This window comes from Pararge aegeria, chromosome 20 (genome assembly GCF_905163445.1).
Source record: "Pararge aegeria chromosome 20, ilParAegt1.1, whole genome shotgun sequence".
Classification (NCBI taxonomy): domain Eukaryota; kingdom Metazoa; phylum Arthropoda; class Insecta; order Lepidoptera; family Nymphalidae; genus Pararge; species Pararge aegeria.
This window is the reverse complement of record NC_053199.1, coordinates 7,850,766-7,872,546: the sequence shown is the minus strand read 5'-3', so window position 1 is coordinate 7,872,546 and position 21,781 is coordinate 7,850,766. Positions and strand designations below refer to the sequence as shown.

General features: G+C 35.5%; 4 protein-coding genes across 4 annotated transcripts; 2 read left to right on the top strand and 2 right to left on the bottom strand.

Moving 5' to 3' along the window:
- Positions 1-5,311: 5,311 nt before the first annotated feature.
- LOC120632703 (microfibrillar-associated protein 1) lies at positions 5,312-11,673 on the bottom strand. The gene is made up of 8 exons (XM_039902676.1): positions 11,601-11,673; positions 11,135-11,328; positions 9,838-10,049; positions 8,638-8,932; positions 8,121-8,245; positions 7,412-7,555; positions 6,538-6,634; positions 5,312-5,889 (listed from the first exon to the last, which is right to left on the bottom strand). Exons 1-8 carry the CDS (start codon positions 11,671-11,673, stop codon positions 5,704-5,706), a joined length of 1,326 nt encoding a protein of 441 aa, XP_039758610.1. The 3' UTR covers positions 5,312-5,703.
- Positions 11,674-12,218: 545 nt separating this feature from the next.
- Positions 12,219-13,720, top strand: LOC120632794 (beta-ureidopropionase-like). The gene is made up of 2 exons (XM_039902802.1): positions 12,219-12,277; positions 12,452-13,720. The coding sequence occupies exon 2, from the start codon at positions 12,457-12,459 to the stop codon at positions 13,618-13,620; it is 1,164 nt and encodes a 387-aa protein (XP_039758736.1). The 5' UTR covers positions 12,219-12,277; positions 12,452-12,456; the 3' UTR covers positions 13,621-13,720.
- Positions 13,721-14,454: 734 nt separating this feature from the next.
- Positions 14,455-15,984, bottom strand: LOC120632750 (eukaryotic translation initiation factor 2 subunit 2). The gene has a single exon (XM_039902740.1). It carries the CDS (start codon positions 15,858-15,860, stop codon positions 14,925-14,927), a length of 936 nt encoding a protein of 311 aa, XP_039758674.1. The 5' UTR covers positions 15,861-15,984; the 3' UTR covers positions 14,455-14,924.
- Positions 15,985-16,946: 962 nt separating this feature from the next.
- LOC120632745 (28S ribosomal protein S30, mitochondrial) lies at positions 16,947-21,289 on the top strand. Its single transcript, XM_039902732.1, has 5 exons — positions 16,947-17,486; positions 18,424-18,562; positions 18,821-18,962; positions 19,671-19,826; positions 20,460-21,289. The coding sequence occupies exons 1-5, from the start codon at positions 17,044-17,046 to the stop codon at positions 21,227-21,229; spliced, it is 1,650 nt and encodes a 549-aa protein (XP_039758666.1). The 5' UTR covers positions 16,947-17,043; the 3' UTR covers positions 21,230-21,289.
- Positions 21,290-21,781: the final 492 nt, after the last annotated feature.

The window sequence follows — 21,781 nt, the reverse complement described above, 5'->3', positions numbered from 1 at the left end:
TTTTGCCGCCTCCTTGCAGTGTGCATAGATTTGTTTCCTGCAGCTTTAGGTGGAACATGTGCCTGCCTGTGCACAGGTTTTTTATATTGAGTCCTAATGCCTGAAATATGCTCCATTTTATCATCGTAGGTAAAAACAAGTAGAACCACTTTCTCTTATGGAATAAGAATATTATATTCTTTGGCTCTTAAATTCTCGTATCGATGTCAACTTACAACGACGGTTTTAATCTGATTCTTGTTGTGAGAAATTGAATAAGTAAAGCTTATATCCTTCTCACATTTCGCTTCACAGTAACTAGTTAATTGGATTAAAACTATCGCAAACTCAGTCCCCATGCGAAGAAGCATGAGTTCACGAAAGCTTCAATACGTTTACCTACTTAACTTAGTTAGTTAAACCCAACATTAGAAATTAGACGAATAATAAGGTTAAGCAATCATAAAACGCATAAACTCACAAAAGGCAACTTGATAAAGTGCCATCAAAATACCTATAAAACGCAGCGTTTCTGTTTCCCCAAAACATTTCATAAAGAGCCGTCCTGGGGCTGAAACTTTTATTATCCGCCCGCTGTTCTCTGTGACGCTTTTAAAACTTTTATTCCACTGTAACCAGAGTTCGCAGGCCTAGAGGCAACGCACGCCACACAACAATTATTTTAATAGTTCAAATTATGTAGGTACGGTTTATGGGAGTTGTTTTATTTCTAGTCCAAATGTGTGTTTTATCGTCATAACGAATAAAATGTAGCTATTGTAGGTTTAAACAAATAGGTTAATTAACAACATAAGTAGGGTTCGGATTTAGAGAGACGACAATTTCAACCCTATTAAACACAGCACCTTTTTATAGTTTTACGGCCGCTCCCAACAACTTAATAACGGGCACATGGGGCTTAGAACCCATGCCTCAAATTGATAAACACAGGGCGGCATGTTTCAGGACTGTGCCCTGTAAAGTGTTTCTAGACGACGGTTTTCCGTTTACCATCTGGTGAGCATTGACCCGTCAATGATTACTGTTAAAAAAAACCTATCGCTAGTAAATTATACTACTACAGACTGTAGCTCTATCTTTAGATCGAGTGCTACAAGTGTCGGTAGCGACTAACTTACTAAGTATCTATCGCTAGGCAATGAGGCATCAGTAATTAAGGGGCTACCGGACCTTCTTTTGCGCAGCACACGAGCACTGTAAATAACAATAGTGTACATTTTTCTTTGTCATAATATTAAATAAAACGAAAGTAGTAATTCAGATCTCATAACAATATTATTTTGTTAAATGTCGTATTCTTAAAGGAAATAAGAAGAATAAGTAGGTAATTTAAGTTATGAAAATCTACGGTCCCGCTTACCTTGTTAAGGTTACTCTTAGGAAATGATTAATTTCTATGAGTAAATTATTCACAGCAGTTTTGTTTAAACCGAAACTGTATCAGAATTCGACGTCTTACAATTCCCACGTGAAATCTACCCGACTTTTACTTTTAAATTATCTGAGCTCGAAATTCGAAATGAGACTCACTGTCACTGTCGAATAACTCTATTATATTAGATCACTTTCCCTAGACTAGGACAAAGTAGCGAAACGTTTATCCCTGCTATTTGATGGATTGCGACGTAACAACCAGCGATAGATATATTACCCTATCACTAGTAGGTTAAAACTGGCGATAGACAGGTTATTGGGAACGGCTGTTAGAGTAGATTTACTGTTGACCTTTATAAACACTCTGTACGTAGTATCTATGTTGGTAAAATGAACCTATGTATGTACATATGTATAACAGCAGTAAGTACCTAATAAAATAAAATTATAGCCGTAGAAGGTAGACTCTACCTAAGAGATTCTGTTGAATTATGAGAACTGCAGTTAGCACTTTCTGTACGAGCTCGTATAGGTAGTGCAAAATAGTGGTAAAAGTCATCGTAGGTGCAAGAGAAGTCGTATTTAATGTAGGTACACTGAAAGTAGATATGTCAGGTAAATAATACTAATTCATAGGCGCTGATGAGAAAGACGTCGATGCTCCAGATCGTCATAACCAACTGTGCTGTATACCCAAAACACAATAATAACCTACGTCCACGAATAAAAAAAAATCGTGGTCTCTTGCACGAAGCATGGCACCTACACGGAGTTCAGTGTCGTCATTCAATGTTCTCTTGGACAGCAATGCCCAATGAGATCTATTCCATGACGGGTGCACAGCATTGTTCCGTGAATTGTTGAGATACTCTGCAAATATTGAATAACCTTGACTTCAATATTCGCAGACTTTAGTACACTATATTAATATCATATCTTTTATAATGTTTAATGGCATCTTTCATTAATTTGTATTATAGTTATACATAAATTATGGAGTTCTATCAATTAGTGTAAGTAGCCATGCCGTACTAAAAATATGTAAAATAAACGAATAACACTATACTAGGTACCTACTAGTGTTGTTCAAGGCACCTCCCTCACAAATGGCCCTCTACGTTCGTGACGTTAACGCAAGTTCTAATAAAACGATGCGATGGTCACAAATGCGTCTCTAGTAGCGTACAAGATGGGATGACGTTCTGCGTGCAAGCAATCACAATACTTTTGCTCGATATCGCGCTTTGTGATTGGTCAAACGCAGGGCGCAAACTTGAACTTGAACTATTTTACATGCACATTATGTACGCATCTGAAGTGCCATCTATGTGCCTATTTGATTTATTCAAATAGGCACTTAATTGGCGAAATATTTTACTTTTACTTTGACTTTTAACTCCGCTAAGGACGCAGGTTTTACGCTGCAGTTTGATCTTACCTTTACTAAAATTTGCATTTTACCTTCAGGCAGAAGGTAAGTAAGTAGTTTAGGCTTGCACTAGTTCTGCATAACGTCATCGCACAAAATATGTCCTTTATTCTTGTTTGTTGTATAGACTTGATTCTGGTCACTTGATAATAATTGGAATAAAACATATGAGAGAACTATTGAGAAAAACATATTTCTACTAAATATTCTAAGAAGAGAAATATAATATCAACGAGGTTTTTATAATTTTACGGACATCGAAATTTGAAAACTTTATCCTATCCTCAACGCTGGTGCAGTGAATCTCAAACGTTCGTAACGATAGAAGTTCTTAAACCATTTAAAGTCTCCATTTCGATCTAGATCGTGATCAATCCTTAGTTATACAAGTCAATTTAACCTACCCGCTCGGCACTTTGCATAATGCACCTACTTTAGTATTATCCCCAAGAAATTTCTCGAGATTAGCTACTCTTTTATTCGCTTTAAGTAGGAGTATAAAAACTTTCCCGTCGCGAAAACACCGAGCCTTCGAAACAAGAATATGAAAAGTTTTAAGTTTTAACTTATCTTCGCATAAAACAAGATTAATTGCAGTACTTATCAGGTTACGAGACTTGCCGCTATAAAATTTTAACTGTAGAAAATAATATGCAGTTTAGTAGCTACATCTAAAGTGTATTCAGGAATAATCTACCTAAGCGGAGGGCTTAGAAGTATTAAATATTGTAGTCATTATTTATATTAACGAAAGTGAAAGTACCTAACTAAGAAATAATTTTTCGGAAAATCCTTCCCAAAGGGGCTAAAGCGTTAGATAGCAGCTTGTATCGAAATTAACTCGAAACTAAAAGGCTTACCTAGGAACATTAGCTCTAGAATGTTCAAAAATTATTGTTTTGAAACATAAGCGCTCGAACTCTTTTTTTAATAATTAGTTTGTCCTTATTTATATCTATCTTGGTCTCAAAATCAATGTTTTCCTTGATTCCTTAGGAATTAGCTATTAGCATAATAAGTGTTTATGTGCGTTATGTTCTTTGTATACTCATTGGAAGTATCGGCATGCAAGCAAAGTTGAGCGCATATTGCGTTCCTTTCAATGGCACGCAATCGTTACCCTGCTGGGTGGTTAGTTCACTCACTATTTAATACTCATTATATAGGTACTAGTAAGACAAATTATAGTAATGAAATTTAACAAATTGAACCATGATAGGTGGCTAGTAGCAAAAAGTTGATTAAAAAGCTACCTGTTAGTGTATCTATTTATTTATTATTATACCTCCTTTTCAAGTATAGCCTCGTGTGAGGCGCATTAGGAAATTAAAATGTTCCAGAACATCAGGTGCTTACATACAGAAGGTCTGTCCGTCCTTCTTGCACAATATTTCTCGTGCAACCATTGCGACAACCTCCGAATTCACATTTTCTTCATAAGATAAATTGGAAACATACAAATTAAGAGATACGAAATAAAGTTTCACGCCTACTACCCGTTTCTGTTTAGCGGTGGGATTTTTTAATACGTTCATACCTTCGTAGAAATGCGCCAGCCTCGTAGCAGAGTTATTTCTCCATGCAGTCAAACTCCGTAATATCTTGATGACTATGTTTCGTTCGACCTGATCTGCCGAAGTGCACTCTAAACCGACAATCGTTGCGTAACATCTGACTCGCGATACACGTGCAAATATACGCGACATAACGCTGGAATAGTTACAGCGTTTTATCTTACTTTAACTGACAGCCCCTTTCAAATACAAGATCGTGAAAAAACACCTTACCCAATACATTTAGTGGGCTTCTCGAACACCTGCTTTATACCGCCGTAGAAGTTTACTAGCATGTTGGGCACGCAAGTTCTCGACGAGTACGTTATTTCATAGTAGTCCTTGGTCCACTAGACGAGTGCAGTTAATTGGAGAATCCAATATTTACAGCTAACGAGCCGGCTTAGCGTTACTTACGCCCCAAATTAATATTCAATGTAATCCAAAACCCCCTTACGGCAGACATAATTATGGTAAAGTTCTATCTGTCACCTGAAATTTGGATTACATTGATTTTTAACTTCTGGAGTTAATAAGACCAACTCTTAAAAATCGTGGCCTAAGCCGTGGTTCGGTCTCACATGAGGCGATTTTTGCATATTCCAGCTCTTGGTCACACATCTTGGCGGAACTTCTGAGCACGCAATCTCAAATAGTTACGCGGTTGTAACTATAAGGATTAACATTCACACACATTTTTTTATTTATTTTTTATTTCACTACAAGTTAGCCCTTGACTGCAATCACACCTGGTGGAAAGTTATAATGCAGTCTAAGATGTTGTGGGCCAGCCGGTTAGGGGTATGACTACCGTACTCCCTGTACAGTAGTCATACCCCTAATCGGTTTCTACGCGACATCGTACCGGAACACTATAACGCTTAGTGGCACGTCTATGTCGGTAGGGTGGTAACTAGCCGCACATTCCGGAATAAACTGTTAATAAAAAACCAAATGAAGTACCAAATTCAAAATACTAAGGCCAACAAAGAGAGATAATTAATGTACAGAAGCTTTTACTGATATCTGATTCGCTAGCTAGAGAAAAAGGACACAGTGCCGTGTGTAAGATTTTCCATAGTATATTCTTTCGGTTTAGTTAACTAGCTATTACTTAACTACGATTAGTATAGAATCGCAAGAGCGCCATCTAGTTACAATATTGGGAAACTTAATGTCACTAGATAGAGATCGAAAGAGTTTGATTCCATATAGTCCAAGCGATCGAATTGGTAGGAACTCTCACAATAGACACGCATGTACTGAAATCTACTATATTTTTTTTGATTTCTTAAATTATCTGTTTTCGTTGTCCGTAGTTTCAGTATTTATTTACAACTTTATATATTAAACAGTATGTTTTCGCTTGGCAGTTGGCTTCTCGAACACCTGTTTCATACCCCCGCGGAAGTTCGCTAGCCTGGTGGCAGAGTTCTCGTTGGTCCATGCGGAGTCGAACTCTGTAGTATCTTGGTCAACCAGATGGGTGTACTTTGTTCGACCTGATCTGCCGAACTTCTTCACTTGCATCACCTGAGGGCAAAGTTACGGTCAAGCAAAGGATTTAACTTTTAGGAAGTTCATGATGGTTAGATTCAGATAAATAGGCATTGGCGTGCAAAAGCCCGTTTAGAAAGAAGATAGCATAAAACGGAAAAAATTTCCTTCTGCGTTAAAATGATAAGTTATTCTTTTAAGAAATTTTCAGTACTGGCCTGGAGATAAGTTTTTTTTAATTAAGCTATGAATAGCTAATCTATATAGTCTCGTTGGTCTAATAAAAAAATTGCATGTTCGCGAGATCGCGGTTTTAAATTCGGGCAAAATATTTTTAAGCTTTAGGTGTTTCAATTTCCAAGGTCCCAAACGGCACGTAGTTATTCCTAAAAAGACCCATGGCCAGCATTAAGTCTATCATTGATATAAACATGATTATTATTTTTGTCTAGAACTTCACTAAAGAAATTATCAGTCTGGAGTTATGAAATTAGCTTCATTTCACCCAAATCTTTAAGACAGCAAGTTAAGCTATTAGCCCAGGTTGTGATCACTAAAATGTTATAAAAATCAAGCGATGTGTAAGGGTCTAACTCGCAGATCTTCCTCGCTCTCTTCTAGAGACTGATAATGATATAAACAACACTTACCACTTAAGTGGAGGTCAAAGAAAATATTACGAACCTTTGGTAAAACAGTCTTATCAAAGTGATCGTCCAAAGTAGGCCCTGAGAAATCTTGCTTGAACACCTCTTCTTCTTTATCCAAATAATATGCACCTCTGAAAATAAAATAGAATTTAAAAAACGTACTATTACAACTGTTTTACTCAGATTCGTCATTGTCCCTTTTTTCAATCGAAACATTGGTTCTTTTTTCTCACTCCTCAACTAAGGAGATACCCTTAAAAATTTTAAAGCCAACCGTATAAACATGTGCACATCTGATTCACTCAGACTTCTTGCAGTTTATCGTCTCCCAATATAAAGTGTCCTTCATGAACCATTAGTCGTAAAAATCAAATCTTCTATCTAAGAGGACATCCGCAAAATGGTAACAAACAATACTTGCTTTGTTGCACATTAAATTAAATGTCATTTTATGATTTTGTAATATAATTTAATGCAATTTTAAAATAATAATAATTTATTACAAAAAAGGCCTTTTTTACTATGGCGTATTACTAAACGTAATCTGTGGCGCTATGTTTTGGCATATGTCAGACTGCCATTTGTAGATTGCATTCAAACAAGAAGCAGTCAGTGTTGTTCACGTTGACAGTTGTTACATGAAGTTATGATGAAGGGAAAATATGACTCCAAACGTCACATTTAGTAGATTCTCACGATTTCTATATAAATAAATATCTCGGGAACCTCCATATTGTTTGGGAACATAAAAAAAAATAGCAAAATTAAAGAGAACAATTATTGTTCCAAAAGGCTTTTTGCTTTACACTCTCATTTGTTTCTGTAACAACTCTCTTTTGAATGTTAAACAAACTACTATAAAGATAGTGAATAGAATGACATACAATAATAAAAAAATACGTAATTACCTGTGATAATACTTCTGTAAAAACTTGTATTTGCCCTTCATAGACTTGTTAGTGACGACCTTAGGGTTAAGACGCTGCTCAATACGTCGCTCTTCTTCTGTCATATTGCGCATGCGTTCAATTGTCAAGAGCTCCTTTTCTACACTGTAATACAAGAAAAATATCCTATTACAACATTGTTAGGTTAGGTTAGGTATATGTTTTGCCTTGGTAGCCTTCGCAGATAATTTTCACTCAAACCAGACAGAAATGAAATAAATATGTAAACCAAACTATTATGATATACCTACATAAAGAAAACTTTTCAACATTTTGGTGTTATGTAAAGTGACCACTTGAGTTGCGCCGAGTGTGGTGGTAGGCAAATGTTATTATCTGGATACTGAGATTGATAAGTCGCAGGTTTTTTGATTTTCTGACTACAAACAGAGTTCGCTCAAATTAGACAGCTTGAGGTAATTATTGCACATTTGCCTCCATGCCTAATATTTAAAATACTTCAAAGGTATACGTTTTTATTTTTCCCCGCCATTATGATAACAATAGATTGAATGCTTTTAAAGCTCACTATTCTTGATATTTACTAAAAAAATGTATTCTTAAGAAATATGTACTATACATATGTAAGTATAATTTAACTAACAACTAAGTTTGATAAAACCTTCTTTACAAAACCGCTAATTAAAATAAAATAACTTAAACAACTTACGCCTCCCTTTCTTCCTTGTCCCGTTTAATCCGTTTCATTTCGCGAAGCTTCCATGCCTCGTATTCTAACTCGTCATTTTCATCATCAGTGCATACATCATTGATGTTGCCCTCCTTGTGTTCAGCCTGGAATTAGAACGTTACTATAACTTTTCTTAACGACTAAACACTTACACCATACTCCCTCGCTACATTAACAGTAGCGTTTCGTATATCGCAACCGCCATCGTCCCTAACCTTAACCAATAAACTTTAATGTCACTGATTATTTATAGATTCGTTAATTCGGTACTAATGATTTCAACGTTACAAAATATATTCTATCAAAAGCACTAAACCGTAGAACTGCAGCAGATTTTGAACATTAAATCAATTAAGATAAGTTCCATTTTATCCTGAAGTTTCCATACTCATCGATTGCAAGCATACCATTGACTTACTAAGAATACAGAACCATAATTTTAATGTGCAATACGTTAAAAAAAGAACAAAAGTGCCTACAGACAACTTCTACTAACCTGTGTATTTCTCTGTTCAGACCGAATGGTTTCTTCAACTAACTTTAAAGCTTCCCGCCTCTTATCCTCTTTCTCCTTTCTTGCTTCAGACTCTTCTTTTTTCTGTTGCTTCATCTTGCGCTCTCTTTCCGCTACTGTCATTCTCTCTGACGCTCTAACGAAAACAGGCTTCACTCTTGGTCCAGTATCTTCTTCACTGTCTGTATATTCTGTATCAGATGAACCACTTTCTTCTTTATCACCATCTAACATTTCCTCGTCATCATCTCTGCCAAGAACTTCTTTTTCTGCTTCCCTAAAAAAAATTAAGTTTAACTATCACAAAAGCTTAAGTTCAGGTAAAATCTAAGTGATTTGTTATATTGTGATATGTGTTCAAAGTTATTTTATTTGATGCCTGTTTAACATGTTTTAAGTCAAATTAAATTATCGCAGGATTTATGACATCACAAATACATTACCAAGTGTTATGTGCTTATTATTTTAACAACACACCTGTTCCATTAATCTATACCAATCACTAATAGTGATCGATATATAAAAATAGTGATATATATATAAAAATTCAACGCAGATCATTAGTCTCACTAAAACTCGTGCACGGCTAGACCAAGTCTTAAAATATTCGTGGATGTCCAGAGAAGATTTAATCAGTGCGATTATTGAAATTCGGTAAAAAAAAAAGTGCAAATACCTATTAGCCTAACATTATCCTGTTAATGATGTGTCCCAAAAAACACTATTGTACAAAAACAGGTTCAGCTGGTGGAAAATGAAGATAAATTAAAACAAGAATGGTGCAGGGAAGTGTGGCACAAGTGAAATTTCCGTAGTTTTCTAAAAATACTCTCTTACTGTATTATGCAAATATGAAATCGATAATAAACCCATCAATATTGCTACGAAAACCTTTATTTATAACCTATAAAATTATTATAATGTGATTTTTGTGTAAAATGATTAGGGACCTATTATTGTATCTCCTAAGAACAATGCTCATTTGACGTAAGCATTATTGTAAACTAAGCTAAGAATTGTAGTCTCATCCTAAAATAATCATGTTAAGATAGTGCAACAATTGGTATGATGAAATAATCACATAACAATAAAATACAATAGGATTAAGCTAAATAATTCATAGATATTAAAAAATACCAAAAAAGGTAAGGTTTAAACCTGATATTACAAGCAGCAAGTTACCTAGCAGCGAGTTTAGCTTTTACAGCCTGTCTGCGTCTCTCAATTTCTTCTTCATCCAAGTCATCTTCACTTTCAGAGCTGTGCTTAGCTTCTTCCTCACTGGATTCCGACTCCGGCTCTGGCTCAGCATCAATGATCTCGGGCTTGTGCTCTGCACGCCGCTGCGGTGAATGCGCTGCATCACGTAAACGACGCAGGCGAGGATCATCAACCTATAACCATATTCCTTGGTACATAGCTGCAAATTTATCAATAGGTGCCTCCACAGTAACAATTTTATTCTTGACACTTAAGTGAAAATGTACAATTTCTTCTGTCTTCATATTTCACATGGTTCAAGTTAGATTACAAACATAAAATCACAAGTTTTAGGCAAAAACTTTATGAAACTAGCTAATAAGTCTGATAAGTGAGAATTATATGCAGGTTCATTTGTAGCTATGCTAATTCTCCCAGTTAGTAAAACTATGTTAACCTCAATCTCACAGTGGTGAGCCCTGTGGTTGTTTGAGTGGTGGTTCATTAGCCCAAGTTTGAACCCCAGCGAGGGGCTATTTGAAAATTATAATTTTCTCTGATCTGACCTGGAGAAAGGCTATGGCCTTGGCTGGTTACCAGCTTGCCGGCAAAGCAGCTAAGCTAAGTTAGCATATAAACCAATTAGGCAGTTAAATTAAACCCATACCAGGTTTAATTTAACTGTACTAAACCCAACAAGCTAGCCTGCTAACATCTTAGTATGCACCTCCACTTATCACTAGGATCCAGAACCGGAGCTAGAAATGAAAGAGAAACTCAATATCTAGCAATTCCCTTATCTTCCTTATTCAGAAATCAAAATGACCTTCAGATCCATACTTTAAAAAATACTAGATTAAAATATACTTGCATTTTCAAATATCTGCTTTTGATATTACAGGTTAAAAAAACTTGAAGACCTCAACTTAGGATGGTAGTAAGCATGATAACAGGGCATTGCCAATTAAACAAACACCTTTTCATTTTAGGTATAACCGACAGTCCACTGTGCAGAGCATGCATGGAGGCAGATAAAACACCAACACACGTAAGCTCCGATGTAGAGGAGTAGCAGAGCAACGGGCAGCATACCTTGGCTCCCCAGCATCACTCCCTGAATCACTTGGTGACCTAGGCGTCCTGGGGAGTGATCTAGCGGGGAGCCGTACCAGTGGCACTAACCTGAAGGCCTGTTGGTGACTGAAATGCTTTTTAAAATACTGATTGAAACTGCTATGATATATTGTAACAATAATGATAAAAGCTGAAAACATCTTACTTCATTTTCTGAATCACTTGGGGGCTCTTCTTTTCGACTGACAATTTGAGCAATCTGATGCCTCTTCTCTGGTCTTTGCTGTTCTATAAAATCCTCAGCATCAGATTCCTCAGATGAGGACACACCTTGAGCATAATCTGGTTTCTTGCCTGATATATATCTTTGTACTTTCACTTTTTGCATAGAAATTTCACCTGTAATTACAAGTTAATTATTAGGAGATAAATTTATTTGTCAACATAGCCTATGACAAATAAATATACTAAACTATATTTAAGTTACATTCCCCTTTCTATGAATAACCGAATAACAAGGGGACCCTGCATCAGTGATTGCGATGTTAATCCAATACTCCTAATTAACCACGTACAAACAGTTAGTGAAGCAGTTGATCCACCAATAAAACGTAGGTGGGGAAGGGCATCATAATATTTCGCCCAGCCAGAAATCTTAGTATTTACCTTACCTTTTTCATTTCGTATGGGCACAGCACCTGCTGTGCTTTGTATCCCAATAGGTTGCGCTGGTAAGACATTCATTTTGAAAAAGATCTAATTACGGAAATGTTGTTTGAAAATTACAACATTACCCTGGGCATGATAATTGTGTTGTGAATTGTATATAAACAGGTAATTATAATAGCGGAAAGCTAAAGGCACAAAACAAGACTACAACAGTGAACTGCTGCAATCCTGTGCTGCACAGAGACCAGTAAATAAATAAATAATGTACTGCAACTGGACTGCCCCAGATATAATCTGCTGTGAACACACTGTAATACAGGTAATTTATCATTAATCTGTGTCAACCAACCAACAAATCTATGGTGAATGGTGATAGCTTGCCAGCATTATTATGCTCTATGACCCAGGCCAAGGTCCTAGACTTAGTTGTAAGAGTTTTTTAATTTAATTAATTAATAGTAACAATATATTCAAGTAGAAATAAAAAACCCTTCAATCATTGAAAACTTATAACAAAAACCATTAAGAGGTATGATTAAAAGAACCTGACCGATATGGTCTTTCCTCTATGGTTTGCTTTATCAACCGCAAAGTGTCAATTGTTGTTATCACTTATCAACAACAGCCAAAGATTACTAATTACAACTAAACTGTGTAGGTACCTACATAAATAATTTAGGTCAGTAACAACAGGTTTAATTTACCTTTCTACACCTAGTGCAATTTTAAATCAGTTGAGATATGTAATGTGCAATATCGCGTATTTCGAAAATCAATTGTAGGAAAAAGAAAAAGATTCTGAAAATCAAATTTTAAACCTTATCGTTTATTCAATAATAATAATTATAAGCAGGTACTATGGCAGCTTCCAATGAAATAGTGAGCATAGATTCATTGGTGTCGCATTCTTTATCAGATTCAGATTTAGACGAATTCAACAGAATTTACTATGGCAGAAAAGATAAACATTCACTAGCCATTAAAACAGAAAACATTGAATCTGCGGACCATAACAACTTTGAAATTGCTGCATATGATTTCCCAGCTCAAAAGGAGGAAACCAGGAGTCCACGCATTGTTCGAGTAGGTATAATTCAAAACTCGATTGCTACTCCTACTAATAAACCAATTCGTGAGCAAAAACAGGGGATTTTCAATAAAATACTAAAGATAATAAATGCTGCTGCATGCGAGGGTGTTAATATTGTGTGCTTGCAAGAAGCTTGGAGTATGCCATTTGTATTTTGTACAAGAGAAAAGACACCATGGTGTGAGTTTGCTGAGTCTGCTACAGATGGTGAAAGTGTACAATTCCTTAAAGAACTTGCTGTAAAACATGGTATGGTAATTATATCACCAATTCTAGAGCGAGATGAGGCACATGGTGATACAATATGGAACACTGCTGTTGTTATTAATGATTGTGGTAAAGTTATTGGTAAACATAGAAAAAACCATATACCCAGAGTAGGTGACTTCAATGAATCAACATATTATTTTGAAGGTAACACTGGCCATCCTGTGTTTCAAACAAAGTTTGGTAAAATTGCTATAAATATTTGTTATGGGAGACATCACCCTTTGAACTGGTTAATGTTTGGTGTTAATGGTGCAGAAATTGTATTCAACCCCTCTGCAACAGTTTCTGGCCTCAGTGAGCATTTATGGGGTGTTGAGGCTCGCAATGCTGCTATTGCTAATAGCTACTATACCTGTGCTATCAACCGAGTGGGCACTGAGCAATACCCTAATGAGTTCACATCTGGGGATGGAAAACCAGCCCATAAAGAATTTGGTCATTTTTATGGATCCAGCTATGTAACTGCTCCTGACGGCAGTAGAACTCCAGGTTTGTCAAGGGTGAAAGATGGATTGTTAATTGCACAGTTAGACTTAAATTTGTGCCGACAAATTAAAGATAAATGGGGTTTTACAATGACCCAAAGATTAGATTTGTATGCTAACAGCCTGCACAAGGCTGTGCAACCCGATTATGAGCAACAGATTATACGTCCAAACTAAAATTTATATCTTGACATACCTAAGCATTATCATGTTGATATATTCATATTTTTATATTTTATAGATTGTTATGTTTAAATAAATTTATATTTATGTTTTACTTTGTTTATTATTACTATTCAGTACTGAATTTCTGCTTTACAATTTTTTCATGGAAACTAGGTAGTTAAGTTGAGGTAGTTTTATCATCATCAACCTATTGTCATGTCCCTACTACTGAGCCTTGTGCTCATGGGAGAGGGTCTTGGAACCAAGAGCTACTGAGTTTCTTTAATGCAGGTGGTGGGACACTAACACCTTCATAGCTTATTTTTTATGTACAAGAAGAAAGGCAGAAAGTAGTAGATAGCCTTAAGGAAAAGAGAATAGATATTCTGAAAAAAAAAATATTTTAAGCCATTTTCAGATTACACAATTTATATTTAAATGTTTCATAATTATAGCAAACTAATCTGTGTGCCCTTTGGCAAAGGCCTCCTTCAATCCTTTCCAATCTTCACTATTTATTCCTTACAAAATTACTGCATTCTTAATGCCACCAAGACAGGGCTAATTTGTTGGTGTGCATGTGAGTGGAGTACATATTTTATATGAAGAGTAAAGGTCAGAAACCAAAAAGTTAATCTCCTGGCACATTACCTGTTTGGAGTTGGGCATTCTGATGCTAAGACTCTTCTTCTGCCTCTTTTGCCATTACTACTTGGTATGTGATATCTGAGACCCATTATATGTCCAAAGTATGCAATCTGCATTCTCCTGAACTATAAAAGTGCCACTCATTCAGAGTTTTATAGTTAACATATGGTCAAGTGGGTGATAAAATAAAACAACTTCTTAAAAACATTGTGTATCAATGAGAATATTACATTAGTGAGCTATACATAAATATAGGGGTTATTTTAGGGTACATCCAGAATTTCTACTTCATGTTAGTCCAGCCACATAGTAATTTGAGCACTAATAGGGTAATAAAAATAAAGGATGTTAAAAGTATAATATACTCTATCTTTTATAACCTAAATTAACAGTAATATATGTATATCAACTGAGTATATTACATATTCAATCCTAGAATCCTTTTGCGTGATTCATAACCGAAATATCAAACAATAAATACAAGTAAACTTGTATCCCAAGCACAACATTTAGGAAAATTTCAGCATCACCTGATTAACAGCTGAAAAAATCTGTAATGTAAACTATATATTACAAAATCTATTATGCATGATCCACAAAGAATGGCAAATTTCCTGCATGTACCCCACATCCTCGATTTGTAAAATTGAATATCACTAAACACTAATCTATGCAGTCTTTGCACGCATAGCGGCTCGTTTTCCAGTGACAGCCTGGAAACCAGATTTAATACTGGCCACTGAGCAACGAGATCCACATGTCTCACATTGAAGGAAGAATAACCGGGTGTCCTTTTGCAAAATTGTATCAGGGGATCTGCAGGTGTGACAAGTTACATATTCTTTGATGTATCTTCTCAAAACGTTTTCTATTTGTTTCTGTTGGAAACGTCCCTTAATGATGAGCTGACTATTACCGTCAACAGAGCCGCTTGTACCCAATTCGGCCAGCAAAAAGTCTAATAAATGTTTAGGTTGCCGGTGAAGTGTTTTGCATATTTCAGTGAAGTTTGCAAAAGATGTTTTCTTCGTACCAATTCTTACCACTTGGGGTGGCCTCATAATGAATTTTTGTTTCTTGCCTGACACCATGCTGGGATTTTTCTCCCTCATAATGTCAAACACACGCTCGAGAAGTTCATCGTATGAGTAGTCGCGATCGCTGCCGATCCAGTCACCATGCATATCATCCTCTTTCTCTTGATCTTCGCCCTTAAGATCGTCCTCCATGACCAGTTCATCTATGGTTTTCTTCTTTTTTTTCTTCTTTCTACTGAAATCTATATCCAAATCTAAGTCATCGACCATTTCTTCTTCTTGCTGCTCGGGTTCTTCGGCAGGCGGTTTTTCATCCTTCGTCTCAGGCAACGCATTTTCTAACTCATCTAAATTGAAGAAGGTCTTCTTTTTCTTCTTCTTCTTTTTACCAAAATTGTCTAAGTCGAGGTTGTCGTCCTCTGGTACGTCGACGTCACCGGACTCGGCAGGCGCTTCGGTACTCGTGGTTTCACCTTGCTCTCCAGCAAGCGCAGCGTCTATGTCAAATCCAGTCTTCTTCTTCTTTTTCTTTTTTAAAGACGGATCAAATATCAAGTCTTCATCCATTTTATTGCTTTAAATCTTTGTCAATGCTATGAACCAGTCACCAAAACCTTTTTTAACAAATCTTTGGTTATCACGGATAGAGCAATTTGGCAGATGGGGAGAAGGCAATCACAGACCAGTAACAATTTTAATTTACACTATAGCGAAAGAATGTTGCCTACAATATTTATTTAATCTGACTAACAAAATAACGAGCTATATCGCAATTTTCGTTCGCGGCTGAACTATATTTATGACGAGAAAAATATCAATATTTTAGCGATATTTATTTTTCAGTACATCGATATAAAAAAGTATCGGAAAGGTTGCACTTTTTACGTTAAGATATATTTTCAATAGCAACACGACTTAACCCCCCCTGAAATTTAGAAATCATCACTTTGTCACTATCAATGTTTATATTATATTTTGTGGGCCTACAATATCCATAAAAACTGGAACCCACAGAAAAAGACTTCAAAAGATTCAAGTCGGATAACGAGACCCACACAAGATTTTTACTAAAAAGATGATATGAGTTGTATTGGAACCATTTTTACCGTATAACGTGGGAAATGCCGGAAATGGCACCACAACCATCTACATCAGAGTAATATTTTAGGCTATTCATCTGTGGTCAAGAAAATGCATAGAGCTTACAAATTGTTGCATCAGCCATAACCTTGAATTGGCGTCCAAATAATGTTGCCTCATTTGTGCGCTTTATTTACTTCTGACTACTTAGTGGCTTGACTAACTAGCTAAATAGACGTCTATTTAACATTAATAATAACTCTTTATTTCGTAACTAAGACCTAATTAGTATATCTTCACTAGGTATGAAAAACATGTTTCGATTAAACCACTATGAAAATTGCTTACGAGCGTGTGCAAGAAAATATAATCGATATTACAAATGTGAGGTGAATTTTACAAAGTGCAAATTTTCTGATAAAGGTCTGATTAGGCGTAGAAAATCCAGAGCCTAAAGTAGTAAAGCAATATTTAAAAAATAAACTATGGTGACACTGACAGTTACTTCGATGATTTATTTAGTCCGTGGTTCAGTTGGCACAGACAAAAGCCATAAACAAGAATTGAATTGAATTAGTCCGTGGTTAACCTAAAATGATAAAATCCAAACATCGAAGTGGTCTCTAATTTCTTTATTGATAGTAAATAACTTTTACAGTAAAAATACAAAATGCAGTTACTCCGTGTTCACAGAACATTTCCTAAACTTAAAAAGGTTATTACGCGGCGGTATAGTCAAGCTCTCCAACTTGAAGAGAATGAATACACAGATGCTCCTGTGTATCCCCCAATAATAGACACGAGTTTAGAAGCAAGAAAATTACGCATAAGACAAACATTGCATAAAAAAATACAAGAAATAAATACCGTCGAAGAAAAACAGATAGCTTTGAACATGCCGAGATTTTACGGGTGGCAAAGTATTGTACTAAACGACAATAAAGTACCATTCAATGCTATGCCACTGGTTCAGCACTATACAAGAACACATTTCCAGAGTATAGATAAACTACCTGAAATATATGCTAAATCAAGTCCTATCGCAGATACTATTGTACAAGAGATAAAGTCTTGCATAGAAGAATGTATAGCGACTGAAAACGAAGGTGTTGAGTAGGTGTTCTATATCTATAATATTTGTTACTGTTTTAAAAAATATTATGCAATTCACTTTTAGATTTATTTGTTTAATAGACAAAGACAAATGGACATAACATATTTAATTTTAAGGTTTATTTGCACTTTAATTATATTTGTTGTGTTGTCTTTTCACTTGAGGAAGGAAAAGCTTTGATTTCGCTGTACATAAGAAAAATGTAGTGTGCACTAGTAACACAAAGCAATTAGTGACAGACTTGTGGTCAGAATCTTTTTCTGTACCACAGAGAGCAAGAGACCCCTGATAATTTCGAAATCTTAAGATTTTCTAGGTTAACAGTCAATTTCAATTTATTCAGCACAATACATGTTACATTAAATATTATTATGATAAATTCAATTATATAATGTAACTTAAGTTTGGGCGCAGCCATTTTAAAAATAAAATAATTCTATGAATTTAAAAACATAAGTAAGACATTGTACTGTAGGGAAACCAATTTTATCAGGGATGCTGAATATCTAAATTTCATTTATGGAATGAAAGCTCTTTTTATCAGTCACTTGATTGATACAAAGGCATATCATAATTTCAGCACTCGTGTTACAAGACCTGTGGCTTAATTTAGAAATTTGAGAAATTTTAACCATTAACAGAGATGTTGGTTTCAAGCATGTCTGTTAAACATGCAATATATAAATTCTTATTGCATATATGTATTTATATGCATTTATGATTTTTTATATTGATATTTGCTCTGAGTAAACACCTTGATCCCTTTATAAAGAAGATTAACTTAAGAAATGCAAGAGAGATTAAATTTAAGAGGCTATTACCTAAGCCTGCCAATGCAAAGTAGAGCAGTGTGATGGACTAAGGTCCCTCTCTGAAAGGATATACTAATTCTCTCAAATGTTTTTATTAGTTAAACACCTTAAATATTTTTTGCAGACGTAACATTGTTACATCATTGGATAAACCTGAGAAACAGCAAATCTCTGATGCACACACAAAAAACATTGTGAAACAAATCAACAGAATTATATTAAACAATTTGACAGATAAAGTTTCACATATTTTATCTTCTCAGGTAAGATTGTACTTTTTAATGGAAATATCTCCTACATGAGAATTAAATGAGTTGTAACACGTTATCAACTTATAAATTAATGAATGCCAGCTGCAAAAGAATGAGTCGTTGTCACGTTCCGCCTGAGCAAGAAAAAGCGCTAAACAAGCGGTACAGTACAGAGCCATGGTGGTCTAAGTGTTTGGCTTGTGACGCATCTATCTCTCTTTACTTACTTACTTTTTCTTTACAGACATACAAATTTTTTAAATTTTTCAGGTTGATTATGATCCCCGTCATGAAGCATTTTGGTTTATTGGTAGTGTTGATCTACCATGGGATGTGCGTAAATGGAGAAAAAAGCAGAAATGGTATAAAGGGAGATTGGATCAACCTCTTGATCGGCCGGTGCAGTATATAGGTATTTTATCTTATATTTGTAGGCAGTAATATAAGCACTTTGATACATCAAGTCTGTGTGTTGTTAATGATTAAAATCAATTGGATTTCCCTAATCTTCTGTAAGCCCTGAGTAGAGGTTGTTTGTGTCAGAACTTGGTAAGACTTTTGTTTGCAAAATTGAAAGTACTGGATTTATCGATTTTAATATTTTAGACAAATAACACATTGCATATAGTTTTTTTTTAATATTTTTATTCCGCTACTAGCCCTTAACTGCAATCTCACTTGCAGGTAAGTGATGTTGCAGTTTTAGTTGATAATAGACTAACTTGTTAGGGGTATATTAAACTCATACCTCTAGTGTGTTTCTAGGCGATATCGTACCGGAACCCTAAATCTCTTAGCGTCACGTCTTTGTCGGTAGGGTAGAAACTAGCCTTGGTTGAAACCTCTCAGTAGACCGGACCAGGGAAAATTCAGAAATTATAAATATACAACTTGCCCCTGCCGCGAGCGGCAGCACCAGGAAGGTCTTCTTAATTTTTATACCTAAGTTCAAACAGATCTGGAATGAATATCGAACTGACTGAACGGTGTGTAGGTATAGCGAGTCTCTAAATTTATAGCGTTTAGAAACGATGTAATAAAAATTAATAATCTTTACCAAAATCATCATGTGCATAGTTATAATAATGCAAAAATATACAATACATTTTTGTGTTTACAGGTTCACCAATACTTACTATAAGAAATCATCTGCCTTTGAAACCAATAATAGACCATAGCGAAGCGGAAAATCCAGATTTTAAGGTTCCCAAGTTTTCTCACATTCCAGAGAGTGTTGGATACTTTTCTGAATTCAGACATGGAACTAATATTCCAGGTTAATATAAATACATATGTATATATATATATATATATATAATTTTTTTTATCCTTCTAGTTAGCCCTTGATTTGAATCTCACCTTAAAATAATAGTGATTATGCAGTCTAACAATATATGGGGCTAACTAGATAGGGATATGGCATTTCTACTAAACCCATACTGCTAATCGATTTCTACGCGATATGTACTTACGCTAATAACCGGTAACTAGCCACAGTCGAGATTTTTACTAGTACATAAATTTTCCTACCGGAATTCGAACCCGGGACTACCCATTTATGAGACCACATACCCTAACTCTAGGACAGTAATTACCAGACTTAATTGATGAACCTAGTTTTTTGTTTGTGTTGACGTTTTTGGCCCAACCCAAAAATCCAAGATCTCTCTCTGAAAAGCAGTTTGGTTTTTTACATGCTCTGTTTGTTTTTATTGCAAAGATAATCTATATCATAATACCAACATATTACCGGCCAACAACAGGGCACAGGTTTCCCACAATTTAGAAGGGTTTAGGCCGTCGTTCACCACGCTGGCACAGGGTGGATTGGTAATCTATACCAATAATAACTAAATGAGTTAATTTATTAATGCTTAACTGTATAGTAATAATTGAAAATATATTGCAGGGTTCTGGCCAGGTGATTTTGATGAATTTGGTCTAATGTCTTTTCACGGTCGAGGGCATATTCTTGACAGGAGTGAATCATTTGGGCCAGAAGACAATTTGGAGGCATTGCATTGTCAAGCTATCAAAGCTAGCTTTGGATGGTTGTTAGCACAAGCTAGCTATCAGGGTTTTACAACATTCAATGACTTAACCTATCCACTGGTCACGCAAACTGTACTGACAGATGGACATTTAGTGTCTTTTTATGCTTATCAATTAAATACTATTGTTATGCATAATGATGAAGTTGACAGTAATCCAAAACATAATGTTTGTTTTGGAACAAAACCTCTAGAGCTATATGAAACTATTGAAAATGGAAAAGTTAAAGGCCTAAATGAAGATGTACTAAAAATGTTAGTGCAATTTTACTTAAATGCCCCAGAAGAACGAGATCATGCAATGAAACCTTATCTTGGCAAGGAAGAACAGATTATAGCGGATATAGAAGATGATAACAGACGCTGCTGGTTGGAATCTAGATACAAACATTTAGTTGCAAATCGACCAAAGCATTTCTTGTTACCTGAACTTTATGATTGGGAAAAGATATACAAAATAAAATTCAATACTAGATTCTTTGAAGCTAGGAGAAGGCCGTTTGAGTTTGATATCAATCCATTTAAAAGAAGATTAGATGACCATTTACCACCATACATACCTAAAGTTCTCAGACCATATCCAAAATCCAGAAAGAAGTTTGAAACAACTTACTATCCTAATGTGTAAAGTATTAACTTGTTTTATTTAGTATGTAGATTTCCTATAGAATAAATTGGTTTAGTTGTATTTAGCGTCTTGTTTATGCTTCAATTTTCCCATCATTGTCAAACTTTTTAATTTTAAAATTTAAGTACCTTATTATGGTTCACCCGGAACTGAGACTGTACATCACCAACAACTTGAGCGATGCTTTCAGCTAAAATCAGCTTCTGGGCATGCCATACGGATTCTACCGCATGGATTTCGCAGCAGAGATGCAAGAGTTGACCATGCCAAACTCGGCTACAAACAAAGATTTTGATGAGCTTTCACCATCGCATGTAACCTAGTGCGAGGTGTACTCGCCGAACACCACCACGATTAATAAGCCCTACGTCTTGCAAGCGGAAAGAGAGTTAGTAATATATATAAAGAATAACTACCCTGCACTACAAGTTAGAACTTGACTGCAATCTCCCCTAAGGGTAAGTGATTATACAGTCTAAGGAGTCTCTTATCTGTTAGAGGTCCGACAGTTATATTAAACCAATACCCCTATGGTTTCTACCCGGCATCGTA

Coding starts and splice junctions, on each gene's coding strand:
- LOC120632750 (XM_039902740.1), bottom strand. CDS start 15,860: ATGGATGAAGACTTGATATTTGATCCGTCTTTAAAAAAGAAAAAGAAG.
- LOC120632745 (XM_039902732.1), top strand. CDS start 17,044: ATGCAGTTACTCCGTGTTCACAGAACATTTCCTAAACTTAAAAAGGTT. Junction 17,487..18,423: donor ACTGAAAACGAAGGTGTTGA/GTAGGTGTTCTA, acceptor TATTTTTTGCAG/ACGTAACATTGTTACATCAT. Junction 18,563..18,820: donor CACATATTTTATCTTCTCAG/GTAAGATTGTAC, acceptor TAAATTTTTCAG/GTTGATTATGATCCCCGTCA.
- LOC120632703 (XM_039902676.1), bottom strand. CDS start 11,673: ATGAATGTCTTACCAGCGCAACCTATTGGGATACAAAGCACAGCAGGT. Junction 11,329..11,600: donor GCCCATACGAAATGAAAAAG/GTAAGGTAAATA, acceptor TTGTAATTACAG/GTGAAATTTCTATGCAAAAA. Junction 8,246..8,637: donor CTGAACAGAGAAATACACAG/GTTAGTAGAAGT, acceptor TTCTAATTCCAG/GCTGAACACAAGGAGGGCAA.
- LOC120632794 (XM_039902802.1), top strand. CDS start 12,457: ATGGCAGCTTCCAATGAAATAGTGAGCATAGATTCATTGGTGTCGCAT.